The sequence below is a fragment of the Triturus cristatus genome, chromosome 1_2 (assembly GCF_964204655.1).
Source record: "Triturus cristatus chromosome 1_2, aTriCri1.1, whole genome shotgun sequence".
NCBI lineage: Eukaryota > Metazoa > Chordata > Amphibia > Caudata > Salamandridae > Triturus > Triturus cristatus.
In genome coordinates this window covers 43,478,292-43,503,228 of record NC_140580.1, presented here as the reverse complement: position 1 = coordinate 43,503,228, position 24,937 = coordinate 43,478,292, and the positions used below count along the sequence as shown (strand labels likewise).

General features: G+C 43.7%; 1 protein-coding gene across 5 annotated transcripts in view; it reads left to right on the top strand.

The window, feature by feature from the left end:
* The window catches only part of ZNF219 (zinc finger protein 219), a 294,632-nt gene that overhangs the window by 182,879 nt on the left and 86,816 nt on the right, over positions 1-24,937 (top strand). For all 5 annotated transcript variants that reach the window (XM_085600723.1, XM_085600693.1, XM_085600702.1 and 2 more), the window contains 2 exons: positions 8,912-9,032; positions 10,681-13,084. In XM_085600723.1, the coding sequence (XP_085456849.1) occupies positions 9,015-9,032; positions 10,681-13,084 (2,422 nt within the window). In that variant the 5' untranslated portion in view covers positions 8,912-9,014. The remainder of the gene's footprint in view (positions 1-8,911; positions 9,033-10,680; positions 13,085-24,937) is intronic.

Genomic DNA, 24,937 nt, shown 5'->3' with positions numbered 1-24,937 from the left:
GCATCTGTATGCCCACGGTGAGTTAGTGTTTTGCGTATGCATCTACATGACGGTTAGTTCTGTTCATGCAAGCATGCATTTGAGGTGTACCCTCAGGATGAGTACCTCTCTCCATGTCATAATGGACACACTTTTCACCTACATATTATTGATTTCAAGTGTCAGTCTAATTAAGTAATGGAAACAAAATAAGAATACACTATCCAGAATGTATTCGGCTATCGCACAGTTTCAGGACTGGAAACTTTGACCCTAATGACATGAACAGACGTGGTCGCTCTAGTACTGGAGGGTGAGCAATATATGACTTTAAAGCATATAAGCTGCTTTATAGTGCAACCTTCTCTGTGTGGTTGGCCTGGTACTTCATTACACCTCGTTGAGATGACATGCTGTATAATATATCCCTCTCGAGTTGATTCGGTGTCTATTGTATCCATGTAATTGTGTTGAGCTTACCTTTTGAATAACCATTCACATAGCTTGAGTTGTGAATAGCGATATCCTTGAGCATATGCTTTTCTAGCTTACTGGTGTGAGCTGGTTTACGGCATTTACATGTAGGTCTGAACTTTACTTTTCTGGATTTGATCCTTTCACTGCTGCTTGAAGGCGAGGGCCCTGGTGCTTGTCGGATTTACACCCTTTCTGTAGGGCCCAAGCTGGTGTTCGAGTTTCACTTTGCTGTCTGAGGGCCCAGATGTTTTGGGACGACTATTAATAAGGGTCCTTCTGATTTGGGTTTAAGTCTGATAGCTGCTGGCCGCAGAATTTGGGTTTACTATTGGTCACAGCCCTCGCTACAGATGGAATGTGAGGGTTCAAGTGTGCTAGTGGGGTCCCTGTTCGCTGAAGGCTAATATGTTCTGATTAACTTCACACCTGATGTTGGGCTCAGGGATTGTGATGCCCTGGTTTTAATCACCTACCTGCTGATGGCAGGCTGGGTGTAAGGTTTGACTTGTTTAAACCTCCATACAGCCTGCATGCACATGAACACCCAGCCCCAGCCACTAATGCACTGTGCACTGGTTTCAACCAGGGAGCTGATGGTTATCATGTGTGGTTTACTACAACACTGCACTCACAGGCCATGCATAACATTTCTGTTTTAAGGAACTTTGCACTTTAAGTGGTTCTAATCGCCTCTGGTGGCTAAGAGCAGTTTATTCCACCATCTGGACCATAAAACTGTCCTGCCATACTTTGCCTTGCACCTTGATGTTCAGAATCTTGGTAGAAATGCTCAACACAGATTCTAATGGGCACATTGCCTGTTGAGGGGGTTCCAGGAGGTAAGTCAAACCTGTGTACGATAAAATGCTATGGGTGAAGGTAACATTTTCAATTTGAGGCCCATGGCTCTAGAAGTCCTTGAACACACAGCAGCTGAGGGGTGTTACCCTGGCTCAGATTTAGTTGAATAATGCCCATGAATGCCATGTTTAGGACATTTTTTTTAAACTTTTGAATGGAGTGCGATGGGATTAGGTGTTTACAGTCACCATTTTGTCCACAGTGTCTTAAGCAATCTGTGTGGTCCAATGGTGGGTGCCTGCTATTCAGTGCTCCTCACAACTGATACTTGCTTATTTAGAGCTTCTGATATCTGACATTTCAGTGGCCATTGCATTCTGCCCCCGAGAGAGACCGAGTCTCAGCAAATCTGGCCAAGAGCAAACGATAGCATTACCCAAGTACATGGGAAGCTCTGTTTTGGTCCTGTTTAAAGTTAGTCAACACCACAGTCACTTGAGTGCATACATAAGAGAAGTCAAACTCTGAGGTAACCATGGATTCAAACCTATCCTTGATATCGCATGTCAACAAGGTCACTTAAGAGCACCTTCTACACAATGAAAACACTGTTGCATTTTCCATTTCTCGGATACATACAAGCTACACGCAGTCCCCTCACTCGTTAAACCCAAGCTTGACTATCCCCAACAGCCTATACCTCAGAACATCCAGTTTCATCATATGCAAAATACATTCAATCCAAAATGTTGCTGCAAAAGTCTTTTCTAGCCTTCACTAAAATAACGCAGGCTTCCAGTCCTGGAGTCACTCCATTTACTATCTTTTGCTAGAAGAGCAGTGATCAAGGCACTCTGCATTACCCATTGAGTCTCCCAACTAAAAGGATCGCTATACCTCCAACTTAAACTCGAGCAATACAATGAAACCGGACACTGAGCTCCTAATACCACTCTACTATAAGAAATCTGTTGGAAGCACTGCTTTCTCAGTAAACGCTGTCCAGGTCTAGAACTCACTACCAGACAAGATTCAAAGGAGCATATACACTCTAAACATACACTCAGACAGCAGTTGAAAACATGGCTAATTCCAAGATAGCCACATCATCCTGCAACCTTGGGCTAGAACCTAGAAAGACAATCCTACTTTCTACTACAATCTCCGATCTTGTCCCATCGCCCAGTACGGTACCAGCCCATAATTCAGCCATTCCCAACTGAACAGGAATAGGATAAAACCACAGGGCATAGCTCGGAGCCCATAAAGGCAAACGCTTCAGTACCCCACATAGGGGTAGTAAGCTCTATATAAATGTTGCAGTACAATCTAATACAATCAGTTGTACGCTCCTGGGCAGAAAGTCTATCCTGTTCCACCATAAAGCCCCTTCATTTAAACCACCATGTATTGTCATCAAGATAATATAGCCAATACCATTAGATGACTAGGGTCTGCTGCATTGAACCTTTTCGCTAATGTGCTGTGGTTGTCTGGAGCAAGCAGTCTGCCAATAGAGGGCAGGTGGAAGATATTTTCTCTATATATACAATTGCAGCTCCAGGTGTGCTCCGCTTAGCTTAATACCCTCACCTCAGGATGCACCTCAAAGTCCTAGGTGTACTGGATTTAACCTTTAGCTTGTTTTGTTTAGGCCCTTTTATGTGCTGGGTTTAAACTCCGAACACGTGGGCCCACAGACAGTGGTTAGAAGGTTGAGCCCATCAAAACAAGTAAGCCCTAAGCTTGTAGCCAAAATAAGGTGAAATTCCACACAATTGGGCACTCCGATTCCAGCCAGCAATGAGTGATTGTAAACTTAACCGCTCTATTGGTATCAGGCACGTGTGTTCTAGTTCATTGAATCACACCTGGGCTTACACCCTGTAGCACTTTTGGTCGTTTGGCCTGCAGTTAGTAGTGATAGTTAAATGCATCTCATATGGGTATTGGACAGTTTCGTGACAAGTGCATGTGAGATTGCAGTAAAGGAGGTGGGGGGGGGGGCTGGAGGAGGTACCTAGAATCTGTGGGTTTTCAGCATGTAGTGTGCAGGTGAAAGGGAACGTTTGGATTTCTACTCGGCTTGCAGCAGCAAATGGGCTAAACCTTTAGTATGGCATGTTGACCTCGGCATAAAAGATTTGTGGGTAAAGGTGTTAAAATTCTTTCTCACTGAGGTGTGTAAACACACCAGTACTGATGGACCAATCAGCCTGCATCCAGTTTTGATGCAATTAAATCCTCTAGCACACCTGTGGCCTTGCCTTGTAGTCTGTGCTGATTTGTTTAGCAAGTGCTGTTGCTAAAAAAGCACGGAGGTTAAAGTGACCACGAAAGAGCTGTTGTCCTGCAGCCCAAAAGTGTTGAACCAGTCTGGACACTTAGTCCTCAGCATTTACCAGCAGCCGTGGGGAGGGAGAAAGCACATCTAGATCCTCGACTTTCAGTCGGGGCTAGGGGTGCAATCCCATTACTCCGCGGCCCTCAGTTGGGGTGGGGATAGGGGGGTAAAAGGGAGCCAATGCTAGCGTATCCAGCTCCGCAGCAACAAATGAGAAAGCTAAAGTAAGCACGTATGCCCCCTCCTCCTATAGATACCACTGAAAGGATTAGCACCCCCCTCTGCACGTGTGATGGGTTTAACAGGTGATAACCCTCTAGCTGCTGGCTGTTGGGCCACGTTTTGTGAGGGGGTTTAGTTTTAGGGCTTTTACACCTTCATTGCTGGCTGAAATCTAACGCTAAAGGTGCTCAATATGTAACTCTGTTACAGGGCCCTGCCCGCCAGGGACCAGAGTTTGCTGTGCGTAACCCGTTTACAACTAGTGCCCAAGGTGGTTTAACCCTTCTCGCGGGCGGCTGCTGGCTGGTTGTGTTGTTTAACAGCCTCACTACTGGCTATGTGTGTGCTTCGGAGTGCGCAGTTTAAGTCCATCACCTTTTGAGGACCCAGGTGTGCGATATTTAACCCCTCTCTGTTGGCCGCAGGACTGAGGCCTTGTGTTTGTCCCTCTATTGGGTACCCTCCCCCCATCCTCCTGCCTGCCTGGCTGCCAACTCTGCCTGTCACTGTCTCCATTACATGGATGAATGGGCTTTTGTAATGAAAGGAGATGAATGTGATGGGGGTGGGGGCCGGGAGAAGCCTGGCAGCACACATTCGCTGTGCTGAGGAGGTCTGTACTGGTTATACGATCGTTAAGGCCTCCTCCTTTACCGTGCGCTGGTCTTTTTGTCACTGGTTATGCTGTTCACGACTGGTTATGTTTTTGTACCAGCTCAAACCCTGCGACAAATCTATCGCTCAAAATACGCGCCTCAAAGGCCCTGGCCTCCTGAGGCAGAACTATCTCCATGGTTAACCCGATCATATGTGCGGAGACGACAGAGCAGTGCCGCTGGATACTGAGCCAACACTCCGGCCAGCCAGGAGTTCCAGCTCCCATGCAACAAAGCTCGCTCTGCCCTCAGACAAAAGAAGAAAAAACGCGTTACAGTGGTTGCTCAAACTCTTGCCACATGAACCTTTCTGGCCCAGACCCCAGATAGCACTTCTGAACATGTAATACAGATTTAGAAAATAATAGTACAAACCGTTATTTCGCAAAGCTTTACGATAGAGTAAAATCACCATATCTTAAAACAATACTTTTTAATTTTGACAAGAATAATACTCGGTGCACATTTTCTTTGTGTCCACCTGCCTACTAGTTACAAGGAAACTTTACTTTAGCGCCATACCTCCTGGTTGTATATATCCTGTAGAATTTAGGGGAAGTTATGCCATAAATCTTAGTGTATATTCATTGTTACAGTTATACAGCCCTTCGTCCATGTAATGTAAAGGCAACATTCTATGTACTATAGTGTGTGATTAGTTGGAAGTTGTAGTTTGTGTTTAATGTGGGAAGTGTGTTTCTGTCCTGTATGATGAGCCGAGTACAGTCCCTCACATTGGTTACTGTACTTTGCATGTAGCGAAGCAACGAAGTTTGAGGGTTTGAAAGTATAAACGAAATCCATTTAAAAAAAATTGTATTTCATTGGAAGTGTATTGGTTATGAGAGTGGCCTGTGTGCCAAGTATATTTGTGTTTGGTACCTAACCAAATGCACACCTCATATCATTGTGATCCTATAGCTGCATTTACGCGTGGAGTGTTGTGAAATTACATTAGAGATGTGCCCTTTAGGAAGGGACGTGTGTTCTGGCTTTTGGGAGATTGTCGGCATGAACGTCAGTTCACCAAAATGCCAGGGAAAAGGAAGTGACATCACACGCCATTTGACCTTTAGTTTAACTCTCACGCACGTTTACACATACACACTTGTATAAACAGGCTCTCGCCAGCAAGTAGGCACACAACTTGTATTTAAAAGTACTTTTTACTTCCCACGGCTGCCAGTGAGGTCATATTCTAGCTAATTGTACTCCATTCTTTATTACATTAATAGTGAATAACATTGTTCACTATTCCTATAATAAAACACTGTCAGAAAACAAAGAAAATGGAGCCCCATCCGACGTCTAAGGATTTGCCCGTGAGTTCCTAGTACTGATTTTGCAATCTCTGTGGCCAGGGGTCGCAAAGGCAGTGTCAGGGATAACCAGGGGCAAGGCAGAGGTTGCTGTTGCGACCCCTAAATGATGTCCATACCTGTTGGTCTAGAGTCCTTTGGTCCATACTTTCCTTGCCTGGTGTGTATTTATGAAATTAAAAAATCCTCAAGTTGAACAGGTATTGCAGTCTTACAATATTGGAGCTTCCCCATCATTGTTCCTGGTAAATCCTGCTTTCCCGCTCTCAAGTAAGCATCTTGCCGTTTTAGATCTCAGACAGTAGAAAAGTCTAATATGAGTAATTAGCAAGATGGGCCAATGGACTAAGTTAGAATCCTAAAAAGGTCCACCTAATTTTAGATTATTCGAGGTTGATCAAATGAGCACCATGGAGTTGGGTAATAGTAACATCTTTTTGCCAGACCCTACGGCAGTTGTGATAAAAGCACAGGCAATGGCTGGTTCTAAAATGACCCTGGGGCGAAAGATAATGTAGGAAACACCATTGTTGGCGGGAGATCGAATGTCAAATTGCTGGGCTCTCATGAAACAGCCGATGGGACCAGATGGGTAGCTGTTACATAGGACACAGCTGGGGGAGAGATGCATTGCTGTCATTTGGCAGTCAAGTCAAGGGTCTAAGTGATCTCCAAGGCAGTTCTTCGGATACCTTCTGGTGAGAGAAGTGTTATTTAAATATGTGAAGTTGGCGATTGGATGACTACCTGAGTGTTCCTGAATGTAGAACCCGCTGCCTGAAAATGTGCTAATGGCAGGCATGCGTTGTCCGCATATAGAAGACTGAAGAATACTGCCTTACATATGGTGGCTAATTTGAAGGGTAAATGGGGAAATATATTTTCAAGATTTAGTGGAAGCTGATTGGCAGGAGGTGCTGACATATCCTAGGGACCTAGCCATCATGGCGGGATTTAGATTCCTATGATTTAAAATTATATAATGAGTTTACTATTTATTCTATGACCCAGCTGAAGTCCTTTGGATATGGTAGCTTCTAGATCTGTTGCATAAATGCAGACAAAAGGGCACCTTTTCATGTGCTACACCGGGGCCCTGGGAATTGCACCAGTTGTGATGGTTCTTCATTGAATCTGCCTCTCAAGTTAACTGGAGAGGAGTTGGCCTAACGGCTAGGGCAGTCTAACTCGAATCTGGGGAACTAGGCTCGAGTCTCAGCAACGACGCTGAACATCTGTGATTCTGGGCAAATCACTTGATCTTCCCGTGCCTAACAACAACAAATTGTGTCCTCTTGTAACGCAGCTGGTGCTATGTAAAGTGCTCTGATACCCGATATCTTCGGTCAAGTTCGCGCTATATAAAACTCTAAAATTAATTTAAAAAAAACTGTGTTGGATGTCTGGCGCAGTATTGGGAGCACCAGACCGCACACTATTCCTGGATGTGCCCCTACGGTGGCCTTGCGAGATGTAGTTCAGAAATGTTGGTTTGGCTCATCTTCATCATGGAGCTGTCCTGCAAGTATCCTGACTGGAGAGGCGAAACAAGTGACCTACACTAACTAGTCGGGGCTCCCATGGCAAATTATCAAAATATGAGGGAAATAGTATTCAGTCAGGCTTCTGGACGGAAGGTGGTGCTTTTAGCACTGAAGCCTTATGAATGAGATAATTATGTCGGACACCCAGTCCTCGTGTAGATGTACTGGGTCACTACTAAGGAATTTATGTGTAATAGAGTATATTTTTGTGAAAGACTTTTTGATAGATGCGGCAGAGTAGTTTTTTTTTTTTTGTGCGGGGGTTTGTTGCTCAAAGATTTTTTTTAGTGTTTTTTTTTTTTTTTTTTGTAACGTCTTTATTGCATTGCTTTATCACTTGGTAAAGCACTATAGGAGCAACCAGATAATGTGTTTTTTATATTGGCTAAAGTACCCTCTGCCTTACGCTATAAGGATATTCGAAGTCACCGAGAAGTTCTGTGATCATTTAGAGGAACAAAGCTAAAGGCTGACATTTTGATAAGGTCACAGGTTTTATTTTTTGTTGATTTACAGTAAATATGCTTTTTCCATGTGATATCGGACATGTCAACTCCATATAATATGTGGTGACGCTGCATAGCCCTGCCTGCAGCCCTCTTAAGTCTCGGTTTCTTGCTTTTCCCCCCACACGAGAGCATCTCCAGGGAAAAGTGTTTGAAAAGTGTACCATTCAAATCAACCTGCTAGTGTGCTGTGTTCAGTAATTTAAAGTCACGTAAACTGTAAATGGTTTAGAATTTTTGGTAACCTGCAGAAATATTTGTGTTGCCTTGCAGCAGTGAACTAAATAAACGTGCTACCCCATGGGTCTCTATATCTGCAAATTAAAGAGATTTTCTTGGTAAATAAAGTTTAGAAGATAGTGTCCTGAGACACTGTTTCTTCCCACTATTTGCTGAAGTGGCAGTTGTATTACTGGAGTTTCACATTGTTTGCTGGATCTGGCAGCTGGTATTTCAACATCAACTCTTCTGTGATCAGTTATTTCGTTCATTTTCTTTTATGGTGAGGTTAGTGATGTCCTACATAGACAGTAATGCAGAAATTGTATTCAAGTGTTTGCACTTCTTGCAGGGTATCATGAATTATTTATAGCAGGGTGATATTGCAAGTCCTAGAAAGTTAAGTGACCATGCAGAGGCACAAAGTCACGGGCCAACTGTTTTGTAAGGGTATGGAACTTCAAGGTCGTCTTTTTTTATTTTTATTTTTTTATATTTCTAATTGCATAGTTAAGGTTGTCTGTCACATTTCAATCAATCTGGAGTTTGTATAGCACGGCTACTCACCCGTGAGGGTCTCAAGGCGCTCAGATGTATGCAGCACATAGCTTTCTGATTTCCTTGACTGAATAAACTTGACGTCAGTGGTGGCTTAGATCCTGTGAGGGGTCCATAGAAAAGGACCCTCCTGAATTGGGCATCTTCAGCCCATCAATAATTAAACCTGTTGGTTCTTCTCTTTAGTCGTATAATATATTGGGCTTTGAGCTTTTTTGGGTGTCTGAAAGATTCTGTAATCCCATGTATGTGATGCTAATATATTAATCTATGTACATCTTCTCAGGTATCTCGATAAGACGAGAAGAATGACTTAACTTCCATGATAGCGCCAGAATTCATAGCTGCTGTGGTTTTTCTGCTGCCTGAAGAAGGGGCCAGAGCATGTAATGAGGATCCCTAGACAGGTGAGTATTGAGAAGTGGGTGGAAACGATGTGCTGCTGGTCGGATTTGAGGCACTAAGTAATAGCACTGTGTTGCTCCCACTACAGGAAGAGTTAGTTCCTGGAGTGCTTAATAGACAATATGACCTACTTTGGAAGAGCTAGGTGTATGTCATAGATATGTTAAAATTATTGCTTCATTGATGATTTGTCCCGTGCCATTATTGTGCCATCAGGGGTGGCTCAGGTTTGAATTGGCTTAACTGTGTGTAGGTATCAGTTTTAGAATAGCAGTGCTTTAGGTATATGTATAAAGTGGTTATAGGTCAGAGCTGTTGGTAATTTGGTGCTGTAACCTGCTAAAAGGGTCTACAAATCTAGATTGGCTAGTGTGTGTATTTGAGTCATGGTATAGGAAACGTGCAGATTTGGATAGACATTGGAATGTGGACATGTTACATTAGCCTGAATAACGACTGTCATGCTTGAAGTGATGTGCCAGTTTCTATACTAAAACTGCAAGTGTGAAGGTGTCCATTAAGGTGCATCGGCAGAGCTGCATGTGGGTCCCGGAGTTCGTTTAGTAGGGCATCTACAGGTCTGGATTGAAGGGCATTGTGACAGCCACTCTTCTCAACTCAGGAATTGAATAGAAGAGGGTGTTGCAGATCAAAATTAAAGTCACTTGTCCAAAAACCTTTGGTAAGGCAGAGATCAGGTGGGGGCGGTAGGAGCCAGTGATTTGATTAGAGTTCTACAATTGAGGTGACCTGGTAGAGCTGTATATTGCTTTTCTAGAACAGTAGGTGTTCATATTACATACATAATACCTTTAATTGCTGACGGTACCAGGTATCTCTTGAACAGAATAAGCTGTTTTTATGTGCATCATTGCCGGTTGGCATCCAAATCATAAGCCCTGTTTAGCACCAATTTGGAAAGATCAACTGATTGAGAGAGCTTTTCATTGGACACTGTAGAGTCAATCTCAAGAGCAATGCTCCACGCAATTCCACACATTCACTGCTTCATGTTTGAAAAAGTCTTGTGCGTTCAATGATACTTGGCAATTAGCAAGATCTTCAGTCTTTTAAATCCTGAATGATTGACATCTCTGCAAAGGTCATAAACTAAATTGGGTAAAAGAAAATGACTGCCTATAGAATTGTAGACATGTAAGAGAACGCTTGTTAACCCAAGGTAGACAGTTGTGCTAGAGGAACCTTGCTCATGTTGAGCTGTGCTTGAGAGCATGGCTGAGAGCTGCTAAATAAGCTATCATTCCGAAACTAGTACTCTAGGTTCCAACAAGTATCAAAGTCTATATTTGTAGATTCTGGATAAGAAATTAAGGTAGGCTTAAGTAAAAGCTATTTTCACTATTGAGTCATATTGAGATGAAAGCATTTACAGCATTCACTTTATAAGACATGTAAGGCTAAGAAGAATCTTTTTGAAGGTTTTGACTTGGATGCGAGCAAACTAGCAGACAGTTTGGAAGGTTTAGGGCATGGTCCAATAAATAAAGATGGACAAATTCTAGTTAACTCTTCCAGCACTAATCCTACTTTTCCTTTCAGCTGCATTAACTGGCGGAATGCATTCTGTTACACACTTAATGTTTTGGCTGGTTGCTTGTCATTCAGTATCATCTCTCTCTCTCTTCACAGGACATGGCTCACAGGTCTTCAAGCCCAATTGGCATTTCTCTTCCATTCCCTGGCCTTCAACCAGAAGATCCTAGGATTTGTGGACCATTGGTTGCCTGCACTGGTTTCCAGATGGAATCTCGTCCCTGTTCCCAGGAGGGTTCTCAGTTGCCCGGCTTGCTGCTGGATGCTCCCTCAGATATCCAAGAAAATATTCCAACTGCAGCTCTTCAGCCTCCGCCTACATCTGGAATTGGGGCGGAGTCCCCATCTCACTGCCTCCAGCTGGGTGTTCCTTCAGATCTTGGGGTGGATTCTCCTTCACCTCTTCAGAATGAATCCACTTCAACTTGTAATGAATTTGATCCTAATGCACTCTGTTGTCAGCCAGAGGCTACGATATCATGCACTTTGACAGACTCTTCTCCACCTTCAAAGGAGCTGCCTTCCCTTGAGCACCAGATGAAAGCTTCTTCCCCACAGAGCCACTCTGACTGCCCTCTAGTTGATTCACCTTTTCATCATTCAAATTCTTCATCTCTTCTTGCATCTCAGAAATCCACCTCTCCTCTGCCTCCAGCTTGCTCATCTTCACCCCCATTGACTGCATCTGTGTCTCCTCCTCCTCCAACAGCTTCTCCATCCCCCCAAGACTCCCCAGACCTTGACAGTTCAGAGACCTGGCCAGAGAATGAGCTCAGTGAGCCTTTGTCCCCCTTTGATGATGAGCGGCTCCAGGAGCTGGCCTTCAATGGAGAGCTAGATCTGCAACAATACTTCAATGGCCAGTTGCTGGGGCTGGCGTCCGAGTTTGGTGGTGATGGGGAGCATGGTCGAAACTCGCAGAAGTACCCTTGCACAGTCTGTGGTAAACGCTTTCGCTTCAACAGCATCCTGTCACTACATATGCGCATTCATACCGGAGAGAAACCTTTCAAGTGCCCATACTGTGGGCACAGGGCTGCCCAGAAAGGAAATTTGAAAATCCACTTGAAAACGCACAGACTTGGGGCAGAGGGTCGGGTGCTGGGACGGTTGAGTGAGGAGAACCGCCTGCTGCTAGAACTAGAGGAGCGAGCATTGTTGCGGGAGCGTCAAACAAGGGACATACAGGGAAGATGGAACCACCCTTTGACCTTGGTCACTGCAGATACACCACCGGAGGAAGAAGCACCCTCATCAGTCTCCCCACACAAGTTAGATTCCCCTCATTCTAGCTCCATGCTGAAAAATGCAAGTGCCACTTTTCTTGCCCCAGAAGATGAGGAGGCCCCTCCGGCTCCACCTCCTCCACCCTGCATCCCAGCACCAGGCTTCCGCTGCCCATTTTGCAAAGGCAAATTCCGGAAGGCGTGCGAGCTGGAGAAGCACGTCCACATCCTTCACAAACCTTACAAGTGCACACTGTGTGACTTTGCTGCAGCCCAGGAGGATGAGCTAGTACAGCATGTGGAGAACGTGCATGTAGTCAGCCTTCCGGAACCCGCACCAGCTCCTCCTCCACTCCCAGCAGTAGTGGAAAAGGTTCCGCCTGCCCAGCCCCCTGTGGCTGGTTTCCGGTGTGAGGTTTGTGGCCAGGCTTTCACGCAGTCCTGGTTCCTAAAAGGGCACATGCGTAAACACAAGGACTCTTTTGATCATAAATGCCAGGTGTGCGGCCGCTGCTTTAAGGAACCCTGGTTCCTGAAAAATCACATGAAGGTCCATCTGAGCAAACTTGGCCTGAAAGTGGAGAAGCCTGCAGGGACTGCCACTAGCACCAAGCCTAAAAAGGAGCTAGGGCTACTGGGTTACAATGCTTTCTACTCCACATTCTTGCTCTCTGCCAACCGGTCCTCCAAGGAGGAGAAAAAACATGGGCGTGGAAAGTTGGTGGCACCTACAGATAAGAATTCCTTTTTGGGGTATCTGAACCTACAGACACCGGCAGATGGGAGCTGCACAGAACGTCTGCAAGCCACGGCTCGAGCAGTGGAAATCTCCCAGGATGGCCACGTACAGGGTTGGCAGCTGGTGGGGTCAGCGGCAGACCTGGAGCCATGCTGGAACGGTGGTGGCATGATGACTGGCGCACGCAGGACACAGAAGCAAGAAATAAAGAACCAGATGCAGGCTCTGCGGGCAAAGGAGGCGCTGCTGCCAACTGTTGGGCCCGAGAGGCGGGAATCACTGGAGGGTGGGGACCGAGGAGCCTCTGGGTACCGATGCCCAGAGTGTGGCAGGACTTTTGGCACTTACCAACAGATGGCGGTCCATGCCCGGAGCCACATGAATGATGACAAGGAGTGGACCAGGGGTAGGACACATGGGAATCTAGAGACGCTTAATAGTTCCACTGGCCCCCGGCTCTCGGATTGCTCCCCCTCCAGCGGGAAGGTTGTGGCTGCTGGTGGCTCATCTGGGATGGCAGTTTCTACATTTCCAGGTAAATGGAACAATTTGCTATGCACAATTTCTTACTGAACCTGTGTTTTGAGGATTGCTAGTTGCAGAATTGTTTTGTGTTGCTAAATGGGCTCTATCCTTCGATCATACAAAAAAATTAATTGTCCCACCAGCCCGCCAAACACTTTCTTGGGAAAACTACCCAAACTTGTCTATTATGGGCGTTAATATATATAGTAAATATGGGGTCTCAATAATACTGCATGTGTTCATCTCTTCTGTGTTGGAAAGCCTGGAATATTGTGTAGTGTTCCTGCTCAAATTCAGCTAGGGTTCACCTGGCAAAAAGTATTGTGTAGGAGGGCAGAGTGCGAGATGCTTAAAAATTTGCCCGAATAGGAGTTTAAGGGCATTACTCAGTGTTGGGAAAATGCAGACGTCACCCAAAAAGTGACAGATGTTCTACTAGCCATATTAAGAGTACGTTTGTCAGTAGCACTCTAAATATGGCATATGGAACATCCATCACTTTTTGGCTGATGTCCATGCCACTCAATCTCTAAATAAGGTCCCAGGTTCAAAATTATTGAGCCACCAAATCTAGAAACTCCACTCATGTTTTCATGACATCTTTGGTGAATTCGTGCAAACAGAAGCTACATGCCATGAACTTCAATGGAGCTCATTAGCATATTTCTTAAAGTTTGGCAAGATTTTGGTCCTGCAAATTCATAAGAAAGTGAGCGTATAGTTGATCCCCTCCCAACCTATTATGTTGGTAGATGTATCTAACTTGGATCCAGAGAGGCTCGGTCGACATCGGATTTTAATGAATTTCTTTTTAATGAGCCCTCATGTAGGGTCATTGTATGTTTTATTCTATTTGGACATCCTGAAAATCTAGCAAGGATCCAGCTTTTCTAGACGTGTTGGTTACAGTGTTTTCACTAAATGTTTCAGTATGCTGCAGCCAATACACCTGCGGATGGTCTGGTTAGTAAATTTAATTTTCACAAACTAGTAGATACAATTTTCACTTGTGATGCATTCTTTGTCAAGTTTAACATATTTAATTTGCATGCTTTTCAGTGTCCTGAGCGAGGCAAACCGTTCTAAAACATTGTAATATTGCCTTGTGAACCAGGAGTACACACTTTGATCTTAAAGTGTGCACTCTATATATCATTAAATGACATCTTGGTTTTTGGGTGCATGCACCATTCTCTAATTGGCCGAAAACACATCTTTCAAATGTCACTAGTGAACAGAAAGAATGGTCTAAATGGCTAATATCAGCTATTGGTCCCAGGTAATATACTATATAATCAGGTATAGGAGCTTTTGATTGGCACTTCTGGCCTGGACCTGAGCAAGTTAATCAATGGCTTGCCAAAAGCATGTTTCAGTTAACAAGTCATTGAACTTTTGTCGATGCGCATTTAATGTGATTTTTACATGTGAGTTCCAAAGTAAGTCTATTCTCCATCTCACATAGTGTTCCCGTGCCTTGCACTTAAGATAACAGATTTCTCCTTGCCATTCATGCCAGTTCAGTCTCCTGTTCACTCGAGCACATTTGCTATTTTACATGATGATGTTCTTTCACATGTGCTTCTGAGTTCATGCTACAATTTATGGATCATCTGGGGCAGAGTGAGACTTTTCATTCCTTTCGTCTTAACTATCCAGTTTATCCCCCAGTGCCCTCTGTGTCATTAGAATCGATGTTCACATTGTGCGAGTTTTTTTTTTTTTTTTGCCTTTCCCCCATCCCTCACTGTCTTCCCCCCCCCCCCCCCAAGGATCACGATTTGAAGCAGAAACTGATTGCTCAAATCTATTTAGCTTGCAAACAGTATTTTATAAGCCTTTCAAAGAATCTAAATCGGCACTGCTGCAATGCTCACCACCACATGGTTGCATGTGCGTTGAAAAAAAGAGAAAGCGAGCTGTAGATTGCCTTCAGTCAGTGACTGAATCCCGTTTTCCTCTTGGCAGAGCTTAGTCCTTACGGTTGCAAACCTCCATAACGTTTATTTCAGCTATTCTCTGTATCGATTCGCTACTGTGTGTGATTGGAATACTAAAACTATTGATTATGCTTAACATATTCGCTAAGATGCCTCTGTGTATATGCTAGACACCACCTCAAATGTTATGGGTAGTAACAGAATACAACATTCACAGGGCAGCGAGAACGAGGTGAATTTTGGTATAGGCACAGACTGAGTCATAGTGTGCGCATTAACATTACCTTGTCTTGAGATTTAATTAACACAAGATATGAAATGCAGGCGAGAGGTGATGTACACCATTGTGTTGATATGGCCTAGTGGATCCATCTGGGTGGGGTTGAGGGTGGTTGTCTCTCTCAATTGGTCTGATATGCAGGGTGAACGAATGCATAGTGCAAATAAAGACCTGCTTCTGTGCCTAAATCTTCTGAACATCCCAGTCTCAACACCAGTCCCTTGATTTAGTTTACAGTGCGTGGCATGCCTTCACGTAAAATTTCACATCTTACCTGCTTCGTGAAAGGCGTGTTTCCTCCTGGCAAATGTAGTAGGAAGTCAAGTGAGGACATTCCCCCTCCTGTACTCTTCCATGTGCTGACAGTTATTACACTTTAGGAAAGGATACTAGATCTAATATGATAACTACTTTCCCAGTGCACCCTCGACCGACGTTTCCTCATTGTGTAGAGGGAAGTCAGATAAACCGGTGTGCATCAATTTATACCACAGAAATTAACAAGCATTATCAAGCATTATCCAACCCAGTTGGTCTAGCATTGGCTGCCAGCTTTATCGCTTTGTCAATGCTTGTTTTGTTCTGGCATGGTTTATGTAAAACCTAGTTTGCATTGTTTGTGTTTTTTTTTTTTTTTTTTTTTTTTTTTTTTTTTTTTTTTTTGTCCTCATTCACCTCCGCCTATTGACACCAACTTTCCAGTGTTCTGCCCTTTTATCCAAACTGGGAAGCAAGGGTTAGACATACAAAGATTTATCCTCTCCCTGAATCCAACCTGTTTGCTGCTGGGTATTGAAGCCACGGACTGATGTAATCATTGGACAAATGAACTAATATCACCTGATGGATCCATGTGTGCGCAGCAGGTATTCTCAACCTATGGTTGTTCCGCCCTATCCAGTGCACCAGAGGTTGCCAAATTCTATGTATACATTGCAGAGTCTAGCCACTTAGTACTAATAACTGGTGCCCCAGATATCCACTTTCTACATATTTCCCTGCGTGCCAGCAGTATCAAATAAAATTGCAGCTTACTATAATCGTTACTCCACCTCCCCTGGTCGTCCATGCTGCCAGAGATGATTAAACTGAGGCTTACTTAATGTCTCTTTGCAAAATGTTCATTATCTTACCCACATCTTCCTGTTCACACACATTCATTTGGGTATCATCTGTCTTCTCAAGACCACATTTCATACATTTAGCAGAATTCTTTCCCCCCAGTTTTGAGATCCTGTGCAGCGAGAACAAACGGTTTCTTCTTAAAATGGCATGTGTAACCGTTCTATAAAGTGTGCGCATAGATACTTGCCACAAGTCTATAATCTGGGTTTTTGATAGAGTTCCTCCCCAAAGGTTTTCTGGCAGTACAAAGTCACTGTCTATGGACTTCTTTTTTTCCTTGGGCTCTCTTTCAACAGTTCTTTCTTTCTTTTGGTTAGTATTCACAGTTTTAATGCTCAACTCTGAAATCCGCTTTTCATTTGCAGATATTTAAACCCGAAAATATTCCCTTACAACACCTTATATAGTTTATCCCAGGGAATAAACTTGCCTTCTTGTATTAGTTGGCCCCACTGGAGTATACCTGCCACCCTGATAGGGTACTCTAGTTTATCCAGCACACACTTTGGGGTGCCAGGAGATTCCCAAATAGAGACAAATTTACTATAATAAGCGTTGTGGTCCTTCTTACCTGAACCTATAGTAAGGTCATCAACTGTAGTACTTTTAGCCTGCCTTCCTTATAGAATTTCGAGTCTCCAAATTTGTATAAGCAATGAGTTTCACCCCCTCTAATATATTCTTTAACATAGCCTTAAACATGAGTCCAATCTCTGAGCCATCTGGATTCTAAAACAACATTTTACACTTTTTTTTGTTTTGTTTTTTTCGCTGAAAAGACAATTCATAAAGCGGTTTGTCGGGAAGAGCTAAACCACCCTTGTCACGTTTTCTATGAAGATGCTTCCATGAGACCCTTTTTAACCTCGGAGAGGCTATATGGCCACTCTGCCCTCATCCAATCCTTGACCTTTTCCTCAGTCATCACTAAGTCTTCTGTGTGCAGATCTTCCAAAAAAAAATAAGGAAGGTTAGTGGCTAACAACAATTGCCACCTAGGTAGTTGGTTGCAGGAGTGTGGAAGCTCTGAAATGCATGCAACAGAATAGCAGTTCGGTAGAATATTGGAGAATTAGCCACTAGAGTGGTTATCTCTACGAGTCTCCTTTGTTCTGTTTGTGAGCAGCGGGTCCCTAACCAAAACGGTAGAATTGAGAAGACTGCAGGGTAGCATCAAGGGTTCCCCTCCGGAAAAAGTTTGGCAGCGTCTTGTGGGTTTCTTGCGCCCGTGATTGGAGTAGAAAAGAAACCTTGAGCATTGTGGCACCGCTGGGACCTCTGCCCATAGTGGCAGGCTAGTAGCTGGGAAGAGGAGACTACGCTGCTTTTTATTTATTTTATTTTTATTTTTTTTAGGTATTCAGGATTAAAGGTAAGCCCATAAGGGGACGAGGTAGGGCTAATAAGTCATTGCCTGCAAAGCTGTCTGATAAGAGAAATTGATACTCCTTAAGAAGGTCCGGTTAAAGGGATACATAAAAACTCATCCTACACCATTAAACACAAGTACCCACTGTTCTAACAATAGTAAACAGAGGGAGGTGAGCTACTGTAACCTTGATGTGATTTTGATCCAACACCAACATCTATAGACTCGAATTCCCCAGGGCATTCAAGAGGCAACAACCAAATATTTTTTAAATAATTTGTCTTCAAAACAACCCCTGGGAGGTCTACTATTGAGTTTACGGCTTGTGATTTAGAAGAATCTTGGAAGATGCCAGGAAAAGAGCAGGCCCAGTTACCTAAAGGTGATGGTGCAGGCTTCGGTCTCAGTATGGAGGGAACGGCCAGTGTGGAGGGTGTAATGTTAGCTTGCCCCAATACATCTTGGAGGACAGCAGGGAGTCAGGGCAACTAGAAATGGTTGTAGGGGGTGAAGGGCGATCAGTCTGTGCTGAAGATCCCCAACCCCTGCCACCAGGAGGTGAACCTGCTAAGGTTGATGTTCAAGCCCAGCCTTCCCTGCCCAGTTGGAAGGTATACCCCTGTAGCAACCTCTCCTACTTTCACAGTTGAATCCAGGTTTTCCTCGTCCGCTGAAATGAATAGACTTCCGATCCCTGAAACAAATCAAAGAAATTCAAGGGACATGTGAGTCTAGAGAAAAAAAATTAGACTGACGTTAAGCACTCAGGCCCCTGAGGAGACAGCAAAGGAATTAAGTAAGAGACTTAATTGTTGAAATGTGAAGAAAGAGAGCACCTGGAGAAGATAGAAATATTAGAGAACAGCTGTAGAAGGAATAACTTAAAAATGTTAAATGATTCAGGTGGGGGGGCGGAAGGGAATCATTTAAAATCTTTGTTACCTTGATAAAGTCAGGAGTTTATATGGAAGACAATGAGGTAGACCAACCAGAGACATTCAAAAGACCACCGGGATCCATTCAAGAAAAACCCAAATAAAAGTAAACCACGGAAGATCTTAGTTAATTTCCAACCCTACTCAGTAACTGGCCAGATTTTATTAAAAAGCTTTTGAGTCTGAAAAACCTTTAAGGCAAATGAGGTTTCTTTTGAGATTAGATCTGGCATTTTTCAGGCTACTATGAGAGTTGGGGAATGGGCTAGAAGACTTTAAAAAGTTGAATGCAACTGCCCAATTAAGATTTCTTGGGAGCCGCCAACATTTAGTGTCTTAGCTGCGCTCCATTTCCTTCTGTATGACTTCCACTAACGCTGTCCCTTTCTTACCAGCAAAATTCTCCGCTTAGCCAATTGGCTGGTACTTGCTCGCTGTATTTCTGCGGTTGCGGACTTCACCCTGCTGTCGTCTCCCTCATGTTCAATGTTCAGGGAGGTAGGGTGGGTCGGACGGGAGGCAGGTCGTGTAGGGCTCTTGGGGATGGGTTCTTTTCTGTTACCAGTTGCATTCTTTTATACTTTTGTTTTAGTACCCTTTTTGTTTTCTTTCTGATATCCTGTGTGACTTGACAATCTGGCACTGCTCATTTGTCTTGTATTCTTCCTTGGTGACTAGCTGCTTTATCCCGCAGTCATAGAGAAGTTTGATGGTTTCATGGTCCTACCTTCTCTGTATATCCTGATGTCTCCGATAGTACAGGTCTTCCACTGGTCCATTATCCGAGCCAATCTTGTTGCCAGAGGCCACCAGCCACTCCTCAATCGCATGTCAATCGCCCTATTCACACAGCACACAACCACGTACATACTTCCACAACGTGAATAATGGCCACGCCGATGTTAATCTGAAATTAGTCTCTCTAAACGTCAAAGGTCTTAACCACCCAGACAGGCGTAAGAAAATCAAAAATTACTTTCATACACTCAAAGCAGACATGATCCTCAAACAAAAGTTACACAAAGAAATTATATAATTTGGGAAAAACTGGCTTGATGACGTTCTCTGCTCCCCTGCCATCAATAAAAAGGGAAAAGACACACAATTGATGGACGGAATGCAGAACAAATCAAAACATTCACCCCCAAGTCAAGAGATCTGGGTTAAATCCATCATTCTTTTGCTCACCATGCCACCCCAGTTTAGGCCTGGCCATATGCAAATCAGTCTTGCCCCTTTGCCTCATAGGAACAGTCCGGCCCGAACTGCCAAGCCAGGTCCTCCCTGGACTCGAAACAAGCATCCTAGGACCGGTTTCGGAGTTTCACCCCTCTTCAGCCAGGATAGCTTGATTCCAGTGGTAGTGAGCCCAGGACCCACGTCTGATTTGCATATGGCTGGATTCAAACTGGAACTGCATGGTGAGCAAAAAAACGATGGATTTAAGCCCAGATCTCTGTACTGGGGTGAATGTATGACCTTGTTCTGCATTCTGTCAATCAACTGTTTTTGCGTTTGTCACCCCGAGTGGGAAGGGTATGCCCAGACGTGGGTCCCTTGCTCTCCATGCCACTGGAATCGAGCTATCCTGGCTGAAGAGGGGGTGATACCCCGAAACCGGTCCTAGGATGCTTGTTTCAAGTCCAGGGAGAACCTGACTTGGCAGTTCGGGCTGGACTGTTCCCATGAGGCACAGGGTCAAGACTGATTTGCATATGGCTGGGTTCAAACTGGAACGGCATGGTGAGCAAAAAAACGATGGATTTAAGCCCAGATCTCTGTACTGGGGTGAATGTATGACATTGTTCTGCATTCTGTCCATCAACTTTTGTTTTTGTGTCAATAAAAAGGGAGCAGTAGTTGCGCTGCTTACTAAAACATCAGGCTGATGTAGAGTCTCACATTAGACGATAAAGGAAAATGGATCCTGTCAAAATTCTCCAAAAACATCAGCTCTTTCCACGTCCTCAATGTGTATGGCACAAACGCTGACAACCCAGAGTTTTGGGAGTCCATATCACTTCCTCTAAACCAATTTCCTCCCAATAGCCTCATTAATATAGGAGAAGACCTTAACCTCCCCATGGACCTGCCATCGACAGGCAATCCAAATCTCACCACAGCCCTCTAGAATCTCACACATCGCTTCTCAAACTCTGCCCCAGGTTCAACCTCCTTGAGTCCTGGAGACTACAGCATCCTGATACCATGGACTATAACTTTTTCTCCAACCCTCACAATTCCTACTCCAGGATTGACTACCTGCTGATCTCGAAGACCCACATACCTCTAGTAGACCAGACAGACATCCTATCAAGACTAGTCTCAGATCATGCTGCTGTTACCTATCTCTCACAGGCACTAACACAAGAACCCCCAGCAAACTTTGGAGATTCAATGATGATTCTATTAGAGACCTACCTCTAGAGACGCTGTCAAAGACTATGAACTATTTGAAAGAAAATATGGTCTCGGATACAGCCCCTACTACTCAAAGGGATGCCCTCAAAGTTACTGTCCAGGGTACCTTAATTGAAATACGATTTTAAATTAAACAAATCCCATAATAAAGACCTTCTAAATTTAGAAGGAGAGATTAAATCCCTGGAGGCTGCTCACATTTTCTTCCCTGATGCCCAAACCCTCTCCACTCTCACCAATACAAAAAATGAATACAATAGAATCCTGAGTGAGAGAGCTGGGGTCTGGGTCACTAAATATATCTCTTATACTATGTGAGGCAAACAAAGCTGACAAAATTATGTTCTCAAACTAGAAACATAAGTAGAACCATAGGGGTATTCACTATCTTAAAGATAAAATGAATGTTCCCCACACCGACCCTGAAAAAATCCTAGACCACCTCCGAGAGGTTTACTTATCCCTATACAAAGATGATGATAATCCTCCGGTGGAGGACTGTAAGGTTTACCTAAGTGGTTCCCAATCTGTGCGCTGTGGCACCCTGGTTTCGCCATCAAATCAAGCTAGGGGCGCCGCAAACAGATTGGAAACCACTGAACCATGAGCATAAATCACAGTTCTGAATCCTCCAGCACGGACTCTTGGAAGCCAGCTGGCTGCCTAACTGAACAGTTTTGTAAGGTCTGACTAGCAGGAAATGCAACTCTCAAACAATTTTTTATGTGGGGAAATTGTGAAGACAGTTGTTGTACTCATGGTTAAATTAAAGGTTATACTCCAGAATGAAAGAGCTGGTCGCACGCATCATTAGGATTGATGTTTTACATTTTTAGGGGGCACCACCGAACAAGGTTTAATATGGTTACTATGCCATTTCCTTACTTTTGAATTGTTAGTATTTCCTTTCAAACTTTTAATACCACACAGGACCCTGGGCTTGCAGGTTTTTGTATGCCTCAACATTTCCAGTTCCTGTTAGCTATTTAAAGCTAAATATTTAAATCCATGCTTTTTGGATTTATTATTTGTAACCACAGCTTTACCGAAGTGTCTTGGTGACAAACATGCAGAGGGGGCAGAGTTCACACGAGTTACTAACAAAGGTTAAACAAGTTCGTTTTAGGAGTATTGCAAATGGGAACAGATGTATACTAGAGGATCGTTCTTTCATGAGATTTCTTTCCCTGACCAAAATATATTGAACCGGTTTTGTAAATGGGAACAGAGGCACTTCAAATTTCAGTACACTCTGGGTTGTCACAATAGGGAAGTAGAGTTGGTTCATATGTCTGTAATAATTAGACAGCCTGTCAATTTATTAAAACAGTTTCTACATGCTTTTGGGCAGTATTTAAAAAACAATTTTAGGCACATATACAGAAAGTTAGAAAGGTACAACCATTTCCTTTTTGTCTTTTTCAGGACAAAAAGAAAAATTGTTAATGAAGATGCTGCTATCCTATATTATTACTAACTAGTGCTTTTGGCTTTTTAAGTGTATCTATCCTGTCCGCTTTAATGCTTGCATTGAACTGCATGACTAATTAATGGATAACTATACTACTCTATGTTCACTCTACTCCAGCTGGGATGCATTACTACATTAACGTGATCTCGCGAAAGGTGCCAATGAGAATTATTTAGTCCCTGTCCATCTCCACCTGGTTTCTAGGAGTGAGGCCCTCTCTAAAGGCAATATTTTAAACAAAAAATTGTTAAAAAAAATTCCATATGCAGACCCCACTGCTGAAAAGTATTGTTTCTGACATATCCAATTAAAAAAATTTTATTAAATAATTTTTTTTTTTTAAATTTGTTACATCATCTATGATTATAATACCTGCATCGGCTTCTTCCCAAATATCTTCAGGGTGAAAAATGTAAGAACTTCCGAGGCTGGGTTTACATACATACCCGCAACCACCCAACAAAAGGTACATATGGGGAGTCGCGGCCAATGGCTAATAGGTCAAGGGAGCCGTGGGTCAAAGAAGTTTGGGAACCACTGCCTTACCTAAATGAAACAATACTACCTGCTATCACTGATCAAGATAAGCTGACTCTTAGCTCAGCAATAACGATGGAAGTTGCTGTAGCTATCTAATCCCTTTAACCTAACAAGGCCCTGGGCCCAGATGGCCTCACACTAAATCTTTATAAAACATTTGCCTATGTCCTGAGCCCCACATTACTGGCCTTATTCTGTCACTTCTCAGATTCAGCACCATCACAGGCACAGCCAGCGAGGACACTATAGTGGTTATTCCAAAAGAGGGCAACCCTGGTGAAGAATTGCAAACCAGTTTCAATAATAAGTCTAGGTGCAAAAATCACTGCCAAAATCCTCTGCAAAAGGCTCAAACTATAATTGCCATCCCTAATCAATCATACACAGGTAGGGTTCATGAGGGATAGATTATCTAATGACCGTACCCGCCTCCCATATCACATTATTGAGAGAGCCAAATTAGCGCATTCTTACACCGTTGCGGTTACCTTAGATGCTGAAAAAGCATTTGATAGGGTTTCTTGAACGTTCCTCCGGTGAACCCTACTGAAGTATAACCTAGGCTAGGCCTTCACCAAGATGGCCATGGCCCTATACAGTGGTGCCTCTGCCAGGATAAGATCAGGCAGACTCTTAACCCCATCCTTTAATTTGGAGAGAGGCATTAAGCAAGGTTGCCCCTTTTTCGACGATTCTTTTTATCCTGACCTAGATCCCCCCCCTACTCCATAAGATTCAAACTAACCCCTCCATAGCTGGTATCTACTTTAACAAAACCACGCTGAAGGTGGCTGCATATGCCAACGACGTTCTGATTATGACCAAAGACGCTACCCATTCAATCTTCCCTCTGCTGGAGACAATGGAGGACTACGCCCAGGTTTCTGGCTATAAACTCAACAAGGACAAGTCCGAAATCATGTGTCTGAATAACCTCGGCACTAGTGACCTTTCCAATTCCACAGGACTGGCCTGGCGGCCCCACTTCATAAAGTGCTTGGGCCTAGAAGTTAACTCTGACCTGTAGAGTTGCTCCACCATAACAAAAACCTAACACTAAAGAAAATTGAGACCCTGCTAAATGGTTGGAATATAAAGTTCCTCGCCTGGTGGGGTCGCATCAAGATTATGGCCTCCCCAATAGTTAATTACCTCATCAGTATGTTGCCCGTAGTACTATCTGACTAATTCCATCATAAACTAGACAAGCTGCTGACAAAGTTTATTTGGCAAAATATATGCTCTAGAATCTCCATTTAAAAAAAAAACTACGCTTGCCCGTTCATCTAGGGGGGATTTAATCTGGCAGACTTAAACGGCTTTCTTAGCCAAACAAGGCTCCCTTTGGGTCTCCTATTCCACAAGCTATACCCCAACATGGCTACTAATTGAAACGGAGATTCTAGGGGACCTCCACCCCATCTCACTGCTAACTAGTAAGACAAAATCCCCCTTGCTGGCCAAATACATCTTTAAAAACATGAAAAGAGCCCTCCTGAGGACTTCTAAAGACTCCTTTCGCCCATTCTAACATGTCACTCTGTCACAACCCTAAAACTGGAATACATGGGGAAACCATATTTTGGGCACCATGGGCATCGAAAGGTATCCATTTCCTAAAGCAATTGGGCTCCCGATAAGCACCTCTCTTCTTCAGAGAACTTCGATGACAATATAACCTGCTTGACAGACTTTTGACTTTCGCAAGCTCAAAGTCAGTCTAGCAAAAATTAAATACCCCGAATAAGTTCCCTCTCTTCTCAAGACCATACTTTCTTACAA